We start from the raw sequence: 21,015 nt of genomic DNA on the forward strand, positions 1-21,015 counted from the left end.
ACCCTATTATTTTTGTGTTTTACCCAATCTGTAGATCGTTAAACCCCATGCCCTGACGGGAACTGCCTGAGTGCTGGAGCAGCCGGCAAGGATGAAGGGATGTGCGTTGCAGGTTGCTTCTGGGAGGAGGCTTGTTTGCTTCTGTAGGTCATAGCTCAGATGCTCCTCGATAGCTTGTTTTGGCGACTGCTCCCAGTTTATCCACTCGTGTTTTCTCCGCCCTATTTTCAGGATGCTGGAATTCACAGGGTGGAACAACATGTCTGGTGTTTGACAGCAAGAAGTATTTCTGTCAACTCCCATAATACGCTAAATAAATATCTGTGGCGTAGTCCGAGATCCCACAGCACTTCAGCCAGCCAGCCATCTCGGTTCGCGGTTACTTTTGGTAAAGGCAGAACTAGATGTTGCAAAGTGATGCAAAGTCAGCTGAGGGGTTGCTAATCTCTTGCGTGGGATGTGTTTCTCCTGTAGCCATTCAGGAGCGGTAGGATGGGCAGTTGACTTCCTCTGGAGGGATGATCAGGCATGCTCTGTGGCAGACCAAAGCTTCAGTGTTTTTCTGAAGGTTATGTGGACAATAGAAATTCCTGAGAAATGTACACTGATTCTCTGAGAAATACTAGAAAAGGGAAGGTCAGGAAACGGCTGAAGGTCTCTCAAGGTGTTTTTGTATTTTCTCAAAACACGCGCTCCGTGTGTCCATATGTCTGATAGCTTTCCAAGCTGTCCTCATTCCTCCTTCGTGGTTCTTCAGCGATGCAGGCTGCAGCTGAACGGTGGTTTGTTTGGATATAAAATTCGGCTCAGTCATGTTCTCCCAAAGCACGGTATTGCTCTGTGAGGAAACGTCTCTCTGCAGACCTTTGTTTGAAGATCTGAATGATTTAAATAGGGAAGTTTTAAGAGAGTCAAGGCTGCCCAGGCCGGAGAGTAAAACTTGTGTTGGTGCTGTGGATGGTTTGTTCCAAGGGTTAAGTTGAGCTGGTGAATATCGAGGTGTTTTAGGACCAGGACTGTGAAGGTCTTTTGCGTCCATCGCTGACCTTCCCCCGTACAGCAGCGTGGCACCTGCCATGGATGGGATCTCTGTGACATCTGATTGCAGAAGACTGTCCTCATTCCTCTCCTTAACTCCTCTTCTTTCCATGTCCTACCTCATAGGGGAACCCAAAATCACAACCAGCCTTTTAGGGCCACTCCACAAAGAGGATGCTGCGTGGTGGGACACTGGTGGGTTGTGCTGTGGCCGGAGGGATGTGGCCGTGGACCACAGTGCCACCACAGGGATGCAGATGTACAGGCAGGGCGGGAGCGGGTCGGTCACGAAACTCCTCTCAGTCTTGCAGTGCTCCTGCAAAAATGAGAAGTCCATTATCTAAGATCCAGAGCTCTGTACCAAAGTGTGTGGTGTGAGTGCTTGCTAGCATTCAGCAACTGCCTGATCGTCTTCAAAATCCACGTTCAAGCATCTGTCTCGATCTCCTCTCATGCGGGTGCTGTCCTGCCTCCCGGCAGACACGATGGATGTGTGCTCCCTCCAGCTTGGACGTGCTCCTCTTGCAGGCTCTGCACTGTTAGAGTGCAGATTTCCTTTGCCTTATTTAGTTTTAGGAAAAAAGGGGGTTTGTTTTGTCTATCCTTGCAAGTGCCAGAAACATAAAATTTTAAAAACCCATTCCAAAAAGCTGATTTTTTTTAAGAAAAGAGCGATTGAAATTGTAATTCTTCTCTCTTACTGTCTGATGAATTTATTATCTCCTATGTTTAGTGCCCAAAGTGGGTTTTGACTTGCTTAAGACAAGGAGAATATTTTTCTTTCATCTACTACTCCATTAGTTCCTATCAGAGCCGCAGTTAAAAAAGTTAATATGCCTGAGTATTTCTGCAGATTGCATCATTTTCAGTGTTTCATAACGATATGGCAAATGTAATTTGAAACAGATAACAATAGTGCAGTCTGTTTCAGAATAACCATGATTTCCTTGTCATTAAGAGGTCTGTTAGCGGGTAGAGGAGGAGTTTTATCTGGATGAGTTACAGATCATATGGTGCAAGCAGACGCCTTCCCCCCTCCCTTTTCCTTCCCTTGAAATCCGCAGCACTGGACTTTGGTTTGGATATGAAACGATTGGATAGTTTCAAACTCCTGTCTGCACAAAGCAGCTCGGCGCTTCCAGATGTTTTCAATAAGGAGCCCAGAACTGTCGCATCAGCAGCCGGTGGCCCAGGCTGCTGCTCACGTCTCCGCTCCATTTTGAGCAACTCACAGAAAAAAAAAAGAGAATTATTTACACGTTGGAGTACAATTTTCTTTTTTAATTGAATCTTTATCCTCTGATTGTCTGGTGCATTGTGTTTCTGAGCATAAATACTATATGCTGTGTAAACATGCGTGTGGCGTTCAGGGGACTGCCTGCCTTAAATAGATGGACAAAAGGAGACTGGAAACCTTTGTTCTGCTTCATCCAGGCTGAGTCTGTCTCCTGCGTCTGCTCGGCGTGCCCGTGTGTATACAAGGCAGGATTTCGAGCCTGAAACAATGCAGCAAAAGCCCCACCTAATGTGGGAAGAGAGTGATGGTCTCCCAAGGGGGACTGTGTCTGGCACATTATCTTCTCTTTGTTTATATTACGTTTCTCCCCCAGCTTCAACAGTAAAGTCTGGAAACGAAGATGAGATGGACTTTGGGTGTCTGTAGTCGTCACCGGCCTCTTGATCTTGGCTGTGAGTCAGGAACATAACCACAGGAAAACTCTTGGAACAAATTAGGGATTTGGAAGAAGAAAAAGAGGAAGGAGAGAGGGGGATGTTTTTTGTTGGTTTATTTGTTTGTTTGTGTTGATTATCTCCCTCTATGGCTGAAGGTGTAGAGAAGTCCAAAGAGATCAGCTGGCAACCTTTACTAGACCAAGACACGTAACTGTGGAGGAAGGCAGGTCATCATCTTGATTCACAGGTAGGGCATGGATGTGTACCGAGTCCCAGGACATGTCCTGTGCCCAGAGTCACCCTGCCTGGCGCTGGCCTGGCAGCTTCCTTGACCAGCTCTTGCCTCCTGCCTGCGCCATGCGCCTGAAGTTTCTCTTCCCTCCTGTCCCATGAAGGCACGCATTGGGTTGCTTGTGGCTTTTGGCCATCCCAAGGTGCTTGTGCATAGCTCAGAAAAATTGGCCTCCTCTTTTTAACTTCCTGATATGAAGGTTTGCTCATCTCCCACTGTGTCTCCCACCTCCTTTGGCTAGAGATGTTTCTCATTTCCCCTTACCTGTAGGAAGGGTGAGATAACGTGAGCCACAAAAGACTGGGTGTTGATGCAGCTACAGGTTGGACCTGTCTTACAGCTCCGTGGAAGATGCGCTGTCACAGTCCGTAGCGATGCCTGCGTGGCAGTCTCCTCTGCAAGGTGGGCATTGCTTGAGCCCTGCAGCTCAGCATCTCCTCCTGGTTGCCAGAGGGCCTCTGCGGTTCAATGGTGAAGTGCGTTAACTGGAGCGCTTCAACAGCGCTGTGCAGATAAATCTTGGCCTTATATACCGGCAGCCATCATTAAGTTGATCTGAAAACAAAATTAACTGCTGCATCAGTTAAAAAATGAGTGCTCCATAATGAGACATTACAGTATCGTTAAGGCACAGCGACTGCTGCGGATTCCTCTACCTGAACTGAATTCACACACTTTGTTTATAGGTTCCTGTCTTTTAAATTTAGATTTGAGGAAATCCCTGCCTTTTATGGTAGTGTTTGAAGGGCTGGAATGCTGTCACAGCCATTTCTGATTCCTCATCTCGACAGGCACATGATTGCTGGGATTCATTACTTGTGGAGAAAACTGGTGGCTCCAGAAAGTCCCCAAAGTACTACCACATTTTGTGTGTGTCCTAATACTGAAAGCAGAAGCTCCACTCGTTGTTGAGGAGAACAAAATCATTGGCTGAGATGTCAAGCTGGGGATTGTAACTGTGAGAGAGCCTTGCAGAGGGGATCCTCCTCAGTTCAACTGGTGGTGTGGTGGAGATGAAGCTTTGGGTTGTGAGGGAGAGACTGGAGCCTAATGGAAGTGGGGGGAGATACCTCGCGTTGAGTAGGTAAGAGCATACCTGTGTCACTTATCGGGAGGAGCTGATCCGTTACGAGACCCCAGCCCACCCCAGCACATGAGGACATGTTCATGATGTGATGCTCAAAGGTGGACCTTCAAGCAGTGGCTGGCCACTGTGCCACCGAGCCATGCTGTAGTCTTAGGGAAGAGAGGCCCTTCTCAGCTTGCTTACCGAGTCGGCGAAGTTTAGAGGTAATGATGCTTTTGCGTAATCTGACTGCACGGATCGGGGGTGTCATATCCAGCAGAGCCCAAAATAGTTCTTTTCATTTCTGTAAACTCCCGTTCTGCAGTGTTTTACCAAGTAGACGTGGAGGGAAGTCAGTTCCTGCATTACTCTGGTAAAACATTGCACCGGCAGGCTGCTGGTGCAATGTTTTCAGCTGGCCAGAAGACTGGGTAGCACTGGAAGGAGAGGAGCTGGAGTGCCTGCCCACAGCAGACAGGTTTAGACCTCCTTTGGAAGGCTCCTCTTGCATTCAGATGCTGAAAACTCACTTTTTGTCTGTTTCGGCAGGCTGCAGGGTTTGAGTCTCCTCTGCCAGAGCTTGAGCTGGTGGTTACAAAGCACCTCGTGCAGCCAGGGGACCAGGGCCACCCTGCGGGGCTGGATGAAAGGACCTACAAACCCTTAACTAAGCTCCGGGAGCGGAGTGAATCCCAGCAGCAGGAGCTGGGCCAGTTCACCCGGCACCGCTGAGGATGGCTTTTGGAGATCCACAATTAAACGCTGGGTTGATAAGCGCCATTTCCGATGTCTGCGTTTCCTGCTTTGCAACACGGGATTAACAATTCCTGTGTTTCCAGCTTTCCTGCCCAGAAAAGCAGCAAGTTCTGCTCGCTACAAACTCCCAAAACCACAGAAACCCCCCTTCCTCTTCATTTGTTTTTTGTCCTTGTTTTTTCTTTTTTTTTTTTTTTTCTCAACCGCCCCCATTCCATTTTGAATCGCTGAATGAGAGAATGTCTAAAGCCAGGGAAGTATGGAAAGACTTCATCCCTGGAGAGGTCAGGGTGGGGTGGAAAGCGGAGGGGGCTGCAAGGGGGCAGTTTGAAAACAGGAAACCATGTGGCAGTGAGCATGCAGGGCCCAGCTGATGTGAATGAGCTATTGAGAGGGGAGAGAGGCTCTGGCTGGCCCAGCATTAGAAAGATGAAAAAACTTTGGCTTTTAAAAAAAAAAAAAAAGAAAAAAGCTCTGCCTTTCAGATGGGAATAAATGAGGCAAAATAGTATTTTCTGGAGAGTGAGTTGCTGAAATCTTTTGCTCTGTGTTGCAAAGAAAAAAAAGTAAATGGCCGATTTCCTTTTTTTTTTTGCATGTGTGTGCACTGATTAAATCATAAGTTTCCATTCCTGTTTTGGAGAAGCGTTAAGCCTGAAATTGTCTTTCATTCACCTGGCCTAAGGGAGAGGGAAGAGGCTTTTTGCCTCTGAAAACACGTCCCTTTGCTTCTCGGTCTGTTTTTGGACCGAGCAAACACACCCTGAGTGCCTGCAGCCAGAGGTGGAAGAGCCTGGCGAAGCAAAGCTGCTGCTTTTTCTTTCCCCCTTCCCTCCCCTCCCTCTTTTTTTTCCCCCTACTCTGTGAAGAGATGAATCATGCTCCCACAACTGCAAAGACATTTTGAAAGCTGAAAGAACACTGGTGCAGGACTAAAAAGGCAAGTAGTGACGTACCAGCCCAAATCAGGAGGGAGTGGCTTTATTTCATTATTTTCTTTCCTTTTGCCCTGTGCTGTCATTAGAAATTTAAACTTAAGGCAAAACTGAGCCCTCCTGTCTGGTGAGCAGTGGACTGACTCAAAAGGAGAAAAGTACCTTTTTTTATCATTTCTTTCAGTGCACGAGGGCGTGAAAGAAGGAAACACATCGGTGACAGTATTTAACGTCGGATGCGGTGATCGGTGTTTTTTTTTCTTTTTTCCTGAGTTAGACCCGTCGTGACTGAGCCTACCTTCTGCCTTCCCTCTCGGAGCGTCAGGTTTCCTGCTGCACACATCTGGCTTTTCTTCTCTTTTCGGGCAGGATTTTGCTTCTGGTGCTTTTTTGGATATCAAAGTTGTCTGGAAAACATTTTTTTTTTAATCATTATTACTGTAACAGGAAGGCTGATACCATTCTTAGCAGTTGCAAAAAATATAATCCTACGTGTATAAAGCTCTCTCCAAATATCTTTTGTTTGCTATAAGTTCCTGCGTTGCCTGTGTAAGCAGAGCTGTTCAGAGAAGACTTTATCAGCTGGTCGCAGCTCTGGGATTTTCTTTTTCCTGTTAAGAGGCTCGGACAGGCTGGTGTGCCGAGACACGGGGACTCCTCTGAGCACGGACGGGAGAGGTCTGGAGCACGCCTGGCTGCAGTCAGCCCAGGGTTCATGGTGGGCTCTGCTCCTCCGCTCCCGGCTTTCTGGACAAAATGTACGAACGCCACAAGAGGCGATACAGCCTGTGCGACATTTCCAAGGTGGACAGGACTGTAGATGTTGTGTTGTTAAAGGTATGATGTTTGTGTACACTTATTTATGGGTTCCTTTCCCCATCTCCAACGGGTCAATCTGTTCCCTGCTGTGCCCATGCCTTGCAGCTGGATGGTGCGGAGATGGGGAGCAGGTGGAAGAGCTTTTGCCCTTCAGCGTGGAGGTGGTTTTGAGTGCTGTCAAACCATTTCATGCCAAATATTATTGTCTCTGCAACCAGATAATCTCTTGCGACATACAAGTACTCTTTTGGAGAGCTCTCTCTGGCCATCTTCTCTGTCTTCTGCCGTTAAATGGTCCCCTCCTGTTTTGCAACCTTCACCGCTTGCAGGTGGCTTTTCTGCATAAGGGTGGAAGGGTTTTCAATTCCAGTGGTCACCTTTGGGGTTGAAGTGCATGTGTCCCCTGAAAGATGTATTCTGCCAAAAAAGGCATGGTAGATCCTCCTTTGCCTTTGTTTTTTGTTTGTGTTTGAAGGGTGTTGCTGTCGGTCTTACTGTTTGGGTGTGAGTTTTTGTCTGAAGATGGATTGGAGCAAGAGCCAGGAGTGGCTCTTGGCTAATTGTCCCAGCGTGTTCCTCCTCTAATCTAAAATTAGCAAGTACTCCACCAAATGGCACGATGGCAGTCTGGGAATGTCCTGTCTCCGTAACAGCTTTTTGGAGCTTCAGCAGTTTCCTGGCAAAGTGGATGGAAATCGGAAAGCAGCCAGAAGGACTGCAAAACACAGCCCAACTTAGAGATCTGAACTCCTGGAAGATCGCATTTCCTTTCACTCTCCCTTTTTCTCTCTTTTCTTAGCTGGGGCAGTGAGGTTCTGCATGATCATATGGCTTCCTTTTTTTCATGATTTTTGCTTCATGCCCTTGTTTTCAAGTCAAGCCAGAACGTATAAAAAAAAATTTCAAATGATTCTTGTTCTACTTTATCTGCACTAAAAGAGACCTAACACTTGTTAGGTTGCTTTGTTTAGGAATGAAATTATTTTCCTCTAATTCAATGTATCATTTGGGTTTTGGTGACACAAATAACCATAACTTGTTTTCTTTACCAACTCAATTTTGTTGGGCATTTTTTAACTCTCGTGTTAATGATGCTGGTTGAGGATTGAATCCTATGGTATTCAATCTCTGGACACCCTGTGAGTCATTAAAAAACATAGACATATTGTGCACACACTGCTCGTGTGAAATGACAGCTTCATAATTCCTGGGAGAAGACCTGGTACTCCTGACAACCTTGGTTGCTAACATAAAAAGCACAGTCTTTTTCTTTATAAAGAGTATCTGAATGCCTGGGCTGAAATGTAATTCGCTATAATTATCTGACTTCAGTATTTCTGATGTCATCAGTTCCTTAAATTAGTTTTTGTTCGGCAAAGCTTAGATTTTATAACAAAATGTGGCTCTTGTTAGTTCCCACTAGTATTTTCCTAATTGAGTTTCAAAACTGTGGGTTATCCTGTCTGTTCCTGCAAATGACTCAGTGTCCATATATGTGTGCATGTGTGCACACATTCTGCGCCGAGCATAGGCTGTACAGGCTGCAGATGTTTGAAATGGGAGGGTGCTAGTGACAGCTATGGTTACAGTAGCTTGATTTTTAGTTGTTCTTCATGTTTTAGCTCATTTCTATAACATAACCGGTAGATGAAATTAAATTTTGATGATTTAGGGATCCAAGCCAGCACTAGAGTGCGTCAGTGGCAGATCATCTCTTGACGTTAGTGGGAGTTGGATCAGACCCTTAATGAGGGAGCTGGAGGCAGGGTTTTTTCTTGGGTTTGTTTTGAATTAAAATACTTAACTGTACCTTATCTAGGTCACTATATTTTGGTGAATTAAGAGGACAGGGTTTCTTAAATGACAAATATTGAAAAGCAAGTCAGTATCATTACAACAAACCCAAACAGGATCCATCAAGAGTGTTTGACATGAAGAAAATTCTAACAAGATGCCTGCAAAGCACCAAACAGCTTTCAGCTTGGCCTACAGATTGACTCGGGCAAGCTGTCTTTTCTTCAAGTGGTAGACGAGTATGTTCCTTGCTTCATTTTAAGATGGGGAACTCAGTAACCATGACACAGGAAGGAAATACAGCTGGTGGAGAGGGACAGCTGGAATGGGTTGTGAATAAAGATGATCTTGTGTCATTTTGGTTACTAAATGTTTATAGATGGCATTTTATTTACATTGATTGCAACCATTCTTAGATAGAGTCATAAAAGAATTCTGGTTCCTGCCAACTATTTTGCAATGCACATGCCTTCTGAAGGGTCACTGTGTTGGGGCTCAAATTTTCCATGTTTAGATTGTGCCCGAAGCAGTGGCTTGTGGAGTTATGAAAAACAAACCCTCAGCAATTTTGAGCGTTGATGCACACAATTATTTTTAGCTTTCACATTGTTTCTTCCTCCTCCCCACGTACAAAAAGCAAGAGGCAGTGGGTGAATCACTAGCCCGTATGTCGGAGGTAGGACCTCATCTTCCCTGTGGCTCTTTTTGCTGCCGCAGCGATGCGAACACGATGAACTTGGTTACTGAGCCTAGTGGTTTGGCACTGTACAGGGAAGCCTGAATGACGCAGAAATGGCATAAAAATTTGCCATCATCTTTCCTGCTGGGATTGCATAGCAGCAGATGAGGGAGAAGGTGTGGGCAAGTGGAGTATCTGCTTGTCTGAACGTTTTATTGAGCTCTGAGCAGCTACGTGCAGGGTAAAGCAGTCTGCACTTTGTTATTCCAAGATGGGAAGGCTCAGTGTGCCCATGTGTGAGTTGGCAGCCCTGTCTCATTTTTATGTTGTTCCTGCTACCACAGATATAGCTATCTAGGGACAGAAGACAGAAACCACGCTGGCTGGCACCTTGCAAATACATGTGAAGTTAGACAAGCGTTCGAGTCTGGATGAACAGGCTGTGCTTTGCAGAGTTAGAAAATGAGAAACGGGCTCAGTTTGAGAATGGGAGGCTCAGCAAGCGCAACTGGAAATGTTTTATAATTGCTCGTTGCCCAGATCTACATTTCGCCTGTGTACGTGAGTGCTCAGGCTGTTCAGCGTAGGCAGAAGGTGTAAGTTTTTTGATAACTGAGGAAACGAGGTTTGATTTAGCTGCTCTTCAGATGAACAGATTCCATTCAGCTTCCAGTTAAAGATCAGAATGGTATCCATGAAATTCGAACCAGCCCAATGTTACACAAATAATGAAGGCATTTCGAAATTAAAAGGGCAGCATTATCAATTAGTTATTCTGCTCCCTGGCAGAGAGCTGCTCTGGTAGCTCTACCCCAGTGCCGGAGCAGATCCTCTGGAATGAACCCTACCCACCTAAGGCAAGGAACAATTTGCAGCATCCTAAGCTAAAAGTAGTATGTGGAGAAGGTCCCCAAATTAGCTGAAACTAAGGTTTCTTCTGTTGTATGCTGTCATACTTATAAAACTTTTTCTTTTTTGTATTTTTGGTTATTTGACATGTAAGCATGTTCACTCCTTCTTTGGGGTGGTTCTTCTGAGGCAAGTGTTGTCCTCATATGATGGGTATGCAGTGTCTCATCAAACTTGGTAGCCCTAAAATGACTCTGAACTTCAATCCTGAATCTATCTGCAGTGGTATGGTTATTGAAGGGACAGCAGGAGAGTATTTATGATAATGTGGAGAACTTTTGAGTTTTTCTGTTTGAGTCTCATGTAGAATTAGAAACTGGAACGATAACTTAAATGAAACTAATGTTTTTTCACCTTAGGGACATACATGTTTGTGGGAATTTTGCTCCCATTTTAGTCAAGAAATGTTTTTTATGCAAAGCTATTGCTATTATTTTTTAAAGCTTAATTAAAGTTTGTTGTTACCAGGACTCTTAATTCTGCTAGTAAAGGACATTTCAGTGCCAAGGGCTGGAAAATGTTCTTGGGGCACACGTTCCTTTTCCCAGTTGGGAAATTGCCAGGGGGTAAAAGTGCATTCTAGGAATTCAGTATTTCTCTTATACCACAAAGTGCTAATTTATTCAGTCATTTAAAATGTCCCGTGGTTTTAGAAGCCTCTTCTGAGGTAATCCTTTAATGTAGTTCTCTTATAGCACTGCTCACTTGCTGCTGTAAGCGAGGTCACTTTGGACCTCTGAAAAACTGGCATCACCAATTCCTTAAAGGTGAAAGGCTTGATGTAGCATATTCACAGTGCTAGAACATAAATCTCTTTAGAAATCATTGCAGAAACGCAGGTGGTGTTACTTTATCCTTTCTGGCATATATTGAAGAGTGGTCTTTGTATTCCTCATCTGTGTTGTAAACCTTCCCTTAAAACTTAAGCCAAGAAAATGCACATGGAGATTACCAAAAAATTAAATAAAAAAAAAAAAAAACAAACAACAACAAACTCGAATTTGTAAGCAAATTGTTATATTTGAGCAACCTGGCCTAGTGGACGGTGTCCCTGCCCATGGCAGAGGGGTTGGAACTAGTTGATCTTTAAGGTCCCTTCTAACCCAAACCATTCTATGATTCTGTGTCTGCTCTTAATATTGTCTGGCAAGATGATTGTCAAAGCAGTAGACTTTTGCTCTTAATATGAGTTTTGTGTCTATGGAGTTTGTTTACATTGACAGCTGCTGAAGGAAGATGGTGGAAATTCCTTTCCCAGATGCCTCATCCCTCATGCTCCTTTTGAAAGAGACTTGGAGGATCTTGAAAAGTGTTTTTTGGTGAAGGGAGTGAATCAACTGGCGCCTCAGTTTCTAGTTCAGGAATTAAAGGAGTCTACTGGATTATTCCATCATAAATGGAATTGTAAAGTTAAAAGTTGCTCAGAATAAACATTATACTCCAGTTATGCGCACAAATTTTTATCCTACAGGAAAATTTCAGGAACAGGTAGCTCCTAGAGAAGAATTAAGGCTTGCATTAAATTTTAAAAAAGAAATCCTTGTATCATTAAACAAATTAGTTACAATTGGATTTAAAGCAGTGCTTGTTTTCTGCTATTTTTATTCTTCAGCTGATATTTCAAATCTTTCCTAGTGTCAGCTTGTTGCTCAGTATGGTGTACAAGTCCTTCATGATACACCAAGCAAGCTAGAATGACTCTACTAAGTATTTTCCTATGTGCGATGGTATCTGGTTTTGCTGCAAGGTTGAACTGAGTCTGGAAGCTGGGGGGAAAAAAAGGAGAGATATGGAAACTTGTAAATTTAGGACAAAGAACAATATGGAGGGGAGATGAATCTCTAGAGATTTGCTAGGAAATGAAAGTTAAAATCGTCTGGTTCCTTCTGCTCTGGAGATGTTGATTTATATCGCTACCAGTAAGGTTGACAAGTGAAAACTTTTAAAATAGTGGAAGATTTCCTGAGAGGTCGATGTGGTTTTTTCATTGTGAAATGGAAGGCAAGAAGAGATAAAATAAAACCAGAGGGAGAGAAAAAGGACTTTTCTATGGTGGAAAGATAGGAGAGGTGCATGAGAGCCAGGTAGTGACTGGTCCCCGAGAAGCAGAAATTTTTTAAATGTCTTCTGAGAAGGAGGAAGCCAATTCTGTTTTTTGTGGGCAGGCACCGCACAGGACCATGAGCGCTGGAGGAGGTTAGATAACTGCTCGGCCAAGATCGTCGTGCAGAGGGAGAGAAAGAGAGAGCCTGGGAATAGGGGCTGGGATCGCTCATCGTTCCCATGTGATGGAGGATGTCTGAGCCCTGTTTGTCTCAAGGACAGCACTGGACAGCCTGTTTCTTATGCAAGGAAGTTTCTACATTAAGTCACTTCAAGTTTCAAATTAAATGTCTGGAGGAAGACTTCTCCGAGACTCAGGAAATACATGCATGTGTGCCCAGAAAGAGTGATCAAACCGTCTGCTGCTTGCAACTCCAGCTGGTGTCCTAAAGCCCTCTTTGGACATTTAGTCTGCTAGTGTTTCACAGGCAAACAGCAAATCCTTCGGGATTCGCTTTTTGGTGCCTGGGGATGTGCTTCCATGATTCATTCTCTGTCTGAGCTGCAGATAAACACATTCAGGCTTCTGCATGGAAAAATAGCTGGTTCTCTCCTGGCATTTTTTCAAAATCTGTGTATTGAAACTCTGTTCCCAGAGGCTGTTTCATCTTCTCTTCTGCCGTCTGAACACTGCTGCATCCTCTGCTTCTGCCACAAAGACTTGGGATGCCCACAGTCGATGGGCTATAATCAGTGTGGGCAAGGAAGAAAGTGCGTGGGGTTTTTATCATCTTCTGTGGCCACCAGCCTGTGGTCCTGTGGTTGGGTTTCTCTTGGCAAAACAGAGAGAAGAAGGGAGGAATGTATTTTAGAACAATATTTTCTCTACAGCCCTTACTGTCTGTACCTGCAGTCCTGAGTAAATATGAGCAGAATTCAACTATTGAGGAAGGATCCCAGTACTCAGTCTGGGGCTGTGGATGGTGGGGTTTGTGTTTTGAGTATCTGTGGACCACCCAGGTTCCTTAGAGCACACAGTAAACCTCCCTCAAATCCTATCCGGGTTCATTTTGGCAGAGGGAGTACTTGTATATAGTAGTGGTTTCCTTTGTTTGTATTTTGATGATTATTGTTGTTATTCCTGAATTAGGGCTACTGAGATAAATACTTAGTTCCTAATGTTTTATTTTGTTGCTAATTAGGTATATCTGAAACAGCACCTTAAACCTTGGTGTTGCTCTCTCACTACCATTTTTTTTGTAGAAAAAAACAGACGCTTTCAATACTTGGCAAAGTCACAGGGCAGAGGAAAGAGCTGGCTGGGTAATGGGAAAAATACTTAAATCTTTTTTGAAAAAATGCCAATGTCTATAATGCATTTTCAGTGAATGACTCAATTGGTTCTATTAAAGGAAAAAATATAATGTTAATTCAGCCTAATATAGTTTATTCTATTACCAATCAACTGATAGGCTTGAACCTTCTCATATTTTGCTTTCTTACTGCTAATTATTGAACAGGATGTTTAATTATCAATTTCCAACAGTGGATATCAGTATAAATCAGGAGTAGATTCCTTACATTTGTTGGAGAGACGTTGGTTTAAGAGTAAGGAGGATCAGGCTCAGTATGATGAGGAAGGATTTAGATGCAAGCCAGTTAGAAGGAGGCAGGATTTAATTTTATATCTGAGATGGGTTGTTCCTTCATTTGTGTGAGCACGTTTGCATTTGTCCTCATATGTGTGTTCAGGCTCAACCCCTAGATTTGCCTTTAATAAAATGCAAGACAGTATGCTACAAAATAGATTCTGCTTTGACTAGAGAGAAAAGAATATTAACATGGTATTTATTGACTTTACAGTCATAATGTGGTATTTATTTACTTCACAGCTCTTTTAAGACTAAAAAGTATGTATAAATTCTGCAGTGAAGGTACCTTAGCAATTGCTGAGGACAGGAGGTGTCCTGAGCAATTAGCCTTGCTGAGAACAGGAGGTGTCTTTCTTCTGTTGAAAAAATCCAAATGGTGACCTGCTCTCCATGCAACAGTTGAAACTCAACATCTTTATGTTCCTTTGGAAAACAAAAAAAAAAAATCATCATTTTGAGTATTTACTTACAAAACCCTTTCTCAGACTGCCTCTCTTTCCCGTCCCACCTCTCTTTTAATACGTGTCATATACGTAAAAGGGAGAAGATGGGTATACAAATGTGTGTTGAGCAGAGGTGCAGGGAAGGATCTGAGATGTATGCACATATAGGGGTCTAATGGGATCTTAGATGAATGTGTAGATAATGCATGTGTGTGGGTAGAGGCAGAGAGCAACCGATAGGAAATGTACATCATATCTAAGGAAAAATGCTTGCAAAATTGCGTGGAGGTAGGGAGGGACATCAAGGTGGGATATGCACTGAGGTCACTCTGAGACCTGAGTCGTGTAGAGCACCAAGTCTCCTTCACCTCTCCTAGGAGACTCCTGCTCATTTTTCCCCTCTGAGGTCTTCTCTGCTCCTTGCCTGTCTCCCCCAGCAAGAGCCACTGACTGAGGAAGGTCACTGCATCCTCACTGCTGGAGGATTTTAAGGGCAGGTTGGATGAAGACCTCTCAGATTATAGTTGAGCCTGACTTGGAGCAGCAGAAAGGGACTAGCTGACCTGTCAAAGGCCCTTCCAACCCCATTTTGTCATCACAGAAGTATGGAGGAGGACAAAACCTAAGGAAATAAAATGTGCTGTGGAAAGTAGCTGACAGGTCTGGAGGAGTGGAGCATTGACTCTGCGACGTGGTGAGCAGGAGGTGAGCGATGGTGCTGGCAGGAGCCCTTCCGGTGAAGGGCAGAGGGATGCAGCCAGACCAGAGAGAAGCACCAGCCAACAATTGCAAATAACAAGTTCCATGATCTCAGTGAGAATGGGAAGAAGCACGTGGGTCATTAGTCAAAGCAGCAAGTCAGGTTAAGGGTAGGAGAGTCTTGTTTTTTCTATATTTGAAAAAAAAAAAAAAAAAGAAAGAAAAAGCACTGCATTTCCTAACATTGGGAAAAGAAAACATCAAGGGGAGATGAGAATCCAGCAAGGAACTGCAAAAATGGAGCAGGATTATGGAGGAAATTGGAAGACAGGTTAGAGGCAAAAAGTAAATAGTAAAAATTCTGTATTTGACAGGAGGAAAAGGAAATTATCTCAGGAGAGAAAAAAACAGAGAGAGGGTAGGAGAAATAGTTGGCATATAAAATCAAAGTCATCTATTTCAGTAGCTTTCTCTAGCTACAACATAACATACCAGATCCTGTGTCTTGAGGCAGCTTAGGAGGGAAAACAACCTCTGGATTTCGTGATGTGGGACATGGGATTGTCCAGGTGAATTTGCTTGCGTTTGTCAAATAGAGGCATTTGGCCAGGAGGAACGGCAGAGCTGCTGAAGGAGAGAGAGCAGAGGGGCTTCCAGAGTCTACCAGCTGTAGACAAAAGCAACGGGAAGCCTATGTTGGATGAGCCAAGGGTTGTAGATAGTCCAGCAGACTTCAGAGTCAAAACGCTGGACAACGCAACTCAAGTGAAGTAGAGTAAAGCACAGGCAAATGGGGGAGAAGGCTGAGAGCAGATCAGTCATCCTTGATGAAAGACTGGAAATCACGGAGGGGGTGAGGGACAGGGTGAGATGATAAGGGCTGCTGTTGAAATAAACCATGTGATGTGTCTTAGCGCTAAAATGGGGGTTTCTAACATCATCATCATTTCAGTTAATGCAAACAGAAAGTGCTTCTGGTTCTCACCATGCCCTGTGCACTTCCCTAGCCCTTGCTTGAACGTTGTCGGAGCGCCTTACTGTCTGTGAGGCAGTTCTCGTTGCAGCAATACGGGTGGCCAGGGTGCTGGTCTGGGTAGTGAACTGAGGCATAAAACAGAGCATCTTGCCCGCAGTCCCACTACAAATGGAAGTGAGAATCGAAGCCAGGTTTCTTCAGTCCTCAACTAGTAGCTTAAACATTGGCTCATCCTCCCTCTGAGCTCCTGCCTTGAGCGGGAGCCACCTTGAAATCATACTTTCCACGGAGAAAGTTTTTGGCATGTTTTAATGGTTTGTTTAGTGATGCTAAAAAAATAAAAGTCATAAATTACTTTGGAGGTTTTTATTACTGGGACAAAATTAAGCCATAACTATATATCTACTGGTCGATGCAGAGTGACGTTGCAGAAGAGGCTAACGGGGACGTTGGAGAGAGTGACCTTTCTTTGATTTACTCCGGTCTGTTTTTCAGATAAACCGTGAAAGCTGGTGTTCGCTGGAGCCATGTCCCGATTCTTCACTGCTGGAGCGCAAGCGGACGCGGGACTCTCCGGGTGAGCAGCGTGTTGGTGGGGCCTCTAGATGAGCAGCCCTGCAGTTCTCCTCACCTTTTCTTTCCCTTCTTTTTCTTCTTATTTTTGACATGTTAGCCTCGATGGGGAAAATACGTAAACTAAAGAAAATGTGTAATGAATCTACTGTGAGTCATTGTTAGCACATGGTTGTAGCACTTGAATGCAGTGAGCTGTGTGGTGTGTCACATTCTTAAGTAATTTTGCACTTAAAGACTTGATTTTTTTTCTTTCTTTTTTTTCTTTTAAATAAACTTGAAAGGTGTGATGAAGCACACAGACATGATTTCTAGCCAAAATGATAGTACAATCAGAAATTGAAACGCCTGAATCCATATTTAGATCCAAATCAGTGGGTTGATTTTATTTATTTTTGTTATTTCCCCTGAAATTTGCCATGATTTCCAGGCTGCAGGAAGCAGGAAGGCTGTTCAGAGCCATCATTCCCACACCCTGCCCATCAGCCATGCCGAGCTCCCAGCCTTGCGTGCTGGCTGGTGCTTTCTGGCTCCTCCACTGGAACAGAAAATCTTGTCTGGGCAAGTTTCAAAGAGGGATTGGTGTCCAAGATAAGAAGAAAAAAAAAAAAGCATTTCCTTTCATTGAATTATGCATGTTCAAAACAAATAGAGTAATTTATCAGGGCCCTGAATAGTGACTTTGCTCGGGCTGTTCATAGAGAGGACACTTCTTGCCTTGCTCTCATTATGAGCCGAGGTCTCACCTGAATCTCCTTCCGTTTATCTGAGAGACTTGAAAGAAAAACAGGGATTGAATCACTAACTGTCAGTATAAAATTCAAACCCAGTCTTTTCAGATTTTAGGCAAAGAAGGGACAATTGAGGTGACTGACCCCAGAAGTTTATCTTAGGTAGAAGTTCTAGCTCCCATCAAAGTTAAATAAGTGCTTTTTTATTTAAAAAAAAATAAAACCTTTGTTTAGAACAGTCATGAACAGCGAATAGCTGTTGCAAGAGTGTTTTACAGGAGAACCTGCAGCATTACCGTGCTGCTTGTTTCCTAATTGTGTCCCCGAATCTCTGGCCTTTTGCTGTGATATTTTTACGCTTCAGACAAGAGCTATGGCACTCCATTTGGCTGCAGAATGACATACACTCACTTGACTTGCTGAATGTGTGATCATGTATTCATATGGATCAATATTTTTTAGATAATTATCTGACGCCATGTCACACTCGAGAAATATAATATTAATTATGTAATCAGGTAGCCATCTATACAAATCTAATTATAGTAATCAGGTAGCCATATATACGAGTCTAATTATAGTAATACATGTCTGTAACACAAGCACAATGAGGCAGGTTTTTAAGTTGATTAATGTGCTCTTCAGTCAGACTGAAGCAGCAGGAGGATCTCAGGCTCTGCAGGTTCTGGCCTTTCTCGAAATAATGTGGTTACTGCACACACATCCCTGCGGCTGCACTGAGGGGTAAGAAAAATCTGGCAACACCTAACAGCAGTAAAACCATTAGCGGTCGTAATGTGGCTGACTTAAAACTGCACAACTTGATAGGGAAGGAGAACTTTTTCACCTGCCAAATGATCCTGCTGGAATGGTTCATAAGGACAGAGCCCTCAAATCTTAGAATTTAACTCCAGAAACCGTAGCTTCTCATTTTCACCCAGTGGTTTTGGAGTGAAGTGCCTGGAGGAGTGTGGCAGATACGTAGCTATCAGCATGGAATTGGAGGGCTCAGCCCTGTCTTGGAGGACACGAGGCTTTGGAAAATATATGTAAAAGAGTTGCTTGGAAATTTTCTTCTTAAGGCTTCTTACTGTGTAGGTTTTTTTCCCCTCTATATTATGTGCAGAAGTGTGTTACCATCCCTGTTGTATTTTTTACCTGCATGGAGGCAGCGAGCAGGGGCTGGCTGTGTGATGGGAGTCCCAGTCCCCGTGCCACGGCAGTGCTGTCACCGGTGTGGGAGATGGAGCTCGGCGGAGTGCAACGCCTGTGCGGTTTAAATCAAAGAAAACAAACTCACAGCTGAGAAAAGGAGTGGGGGAAGACTGCCCCAAACAACTGAAAATAAAGGAGAGGGGAGGGAAGAGAGAGTTTGGAAATTAGTTCCTCAGCACAGATGAGTTGAGGTGTGGGAGGTCCCCATCACTCTGCTCCTCATTGTCCTTCCCCGCCGCTTCATCTCCTCTGTCCTTTGGAGGCTCCTGCAGAGCCTTTTGCTGCCTCTCATGATTTATCGTTGGGACGAGGTGTCCATCCCTTTGCTCATCTGGACTGTCCCCACTGATTTTCCACTGGAACGTGGCTCGAGCTCCTTGTTTTTCAGTCTGGGCTGCGGACATGCTCTGCCGGCTGCCAGCTGGATGGCCGGCACCCTGGCCCTCTCCTTTACGGCTTCTCCGTCTCTTCTTTGCTTTTCCCTTCTTTTTTTTTTGTCTCCCCTCTCTCTTCTTCTCTTCCCCCTCCCTTCTCCCCCTCAGTGCTGGAAAAGCAGTTCAGATTTTCCAGGTTTACCGAAAGGCGAGCAGCCCCACCGCCTCCAATAAGTACTTTTCCAATTCTCCGCAGTGTGGAAACTCCTCTATGGGGTAATGGGGTTTCCAACCGGCTTTGACTCCCCCTGTGCCCGAGACGGGGACAACCCCGCTGCCGTCAGTAAATGAACGTTATTTCCTCCGACAGTGGAGTCGCTCCCATGGGCTGGGCAGCGGCCGGGGTGTTTGATAGCTGCTGTCAGGCACAGGGGAAGGATGGGGAAGTGAAAAAAGTGGCTTGGAGCTACCCAAACCTGTCTTCATTCGATCAATGTGTGACCTTGCCATAGCCAAGGATGGAGATTGTCGGGTGTAATTTGAGGGTGAACCAACATTTTATTGCCCTGGCTCCTCTCCAGGGAGCTAAACATGTTTTGGATCTGTTTAGTTAGAGCAGGTTGCAAAATAACACCTTTCCTCTCTCTTTTAAAAAAGTACCAATAATCAGAAAATATTTTGAGCTGGGAGGAAAGAATGTTCAGTTATTGCCAAAATTGTCATTAATACCTTTGCCTGAAGGCTGAACAAATGAAATTATATCCAGGGATTTTTTATGCAAATACGTGTCTGTTAAGGTTTTTGGAAAGGAAGGGCTTTCTCAGTGGCTGTGTAGTCTGTTTCTCTGCTGCTGATCACCCCAATATGAACAGCTGGAAGCATTTTATAAAAAAAAAAGAGATGCAGTATGCTTATATTTCAATGTCAGGAGTTATGAAAGCTTGAGAATTGAAAAAAAACCCACCTAATTCTTGGATACCAAAAAAGTAAAGCTCATCATAGAAGCCATACTAGTGTGTTTTCAGTGAGAAGTACAAAAGAAGGAATGAAATAATCATCCACTCTCTAAATTGGATTTAGAGAGAATTGATTGTTTTTAACTGAGAAAGCAAGCAAGCATTGTCAAGTTATATATCTGCATTTATTGAATACGAATGTAACTTTGCTGTTGCTGCAGTCAGTGGGAAGCATCCCGTTACGCTCCGTGTGGGGTACCTGAGATGTGGCATGTTTGTCAGCACCTCAGGCTGCAGGGATGTGTGGCTGTTAATGCAGAATTTCTCTTTGCACCATGTACCTCGACGATGCGTTAAAAAGGAGTTGTAAACTCTTAAGTAAACTCTTTGAAAATTTGCAGGCACCGTTTTGGGAGGCGAACACAATTTATAAAGCTGTGTTTACTGTTGTTTTCAAATCCTTGAATTTACTGAGCGTATGTGAGTTGGATGTATGGATGCTATGGAACACATCAGTAATTCTTTTCTGCTTTGCTCCCGTAGAATGTGAGAACTTCTTGGAGGATGGGCTGAGTAGCGTCTGTGCCTCGTCACAGGGTGTCCTTAAAAGAGAGTCCGGTAGTGAGTCCGACCTCTTCCCCTTGTCTGGTGATGGGATGGAAGACCTTGTCTTTGGAAAGGTAGGAAAGCCTGGTTGGGATATGGTTAAAAAAGCTCTAAGTCCTGCTTCGGTAAACCTGTACTGCAGACAGTGGTCGTCCTGGTTTCTCTGATGAGTTAGAAACCTGGAAGCCATTATCCTGGAAGGGAATAGATGGGAAGGATCTGGTCCTCTCGTCGGATGCAGCAACATGAGGGATGTATTTACTTGCAGCAGAATTCCAAAAACCGTGCAGCCCCTGATGTTAAAAAGATGAAAGCAATTTTGACTGTCCAAAAGTAAATTAGGCGCTAGAGAAACAGTTGAAAAGGTGGATTTTCTTGCAAGGTCATTAGGGATTGCACAGATGGTATGAAAGCCATCTTGCTACATGAGAGCTTAGGTGTAAGCTCTCAAGTAACAAAGAGCTTTTATCCAGCAGACAATGACCTCTGCGCTGACACCTTCAGAATCATATACTTTAATTCTCAGAGGAATCAGTGTTTTTCTGTGAATTCAGCGTGACTCCCTGGATAGGAAGGAAACACTCTAAACACTTAAGGCCAATTCCAATGAATAGTTTTGTTGCCTAGGTGACATCCCTGTGATGCCTTTTTGCGTGCAAGTAGAAGGAAAATGTTTTCAGGTTTGCTTAAAATCAACAACAGAAGTCATTACTAACCTTAATCATCGCTGTGCCCTTTGTGTTGGTCGGGCTGAGAAGGGGAAGGAGGAGCGGGGTGAGACCTGA

General features: G+C 44.2%; 1 protein-coding gene across 1 annotated transcript in view; it reads left to right on the forward strand.

Annotated features, from left to right (window-relative positions):
* AKAP13 (A-kinase anchoring protein 13) overlaps positions 1 to 21,015 on the forward strand; it is a 144,668-nt gene that overhangs the window by 67,915 nt on the left and 55,738 nt on the right. The window contains exons 8-9 of the mRNA XM_086620560.1: positions 16,271 to 16,352; positions 20,168 to 20,304. Coding sequence (XP_086476686.1) covers positions 16,271 to 16,352; positions 20,168 to 20,304 — 219 coding nt within the window. The remainder of the gene's footprint in view (positions 1 to 16,270; positions 16,353 to 20,167; positions 20,305 to 21,015) is intronic.

Source organism: Tauraco erythrolophus, chromosome 14 (assembly GCF_009769465.1).
Source record: "Tauraco erythrolophus isolate bTauEry1 chromosome 14, bTauEry1.pri, whole genome shotgun sequence".
NCBI classification, from domain to species: Eukaryota; Metazoa; Chordata; class Aves; order Musophagiformes; family Musophagidae; genus Tauraco; species Tauraco erythrolophus.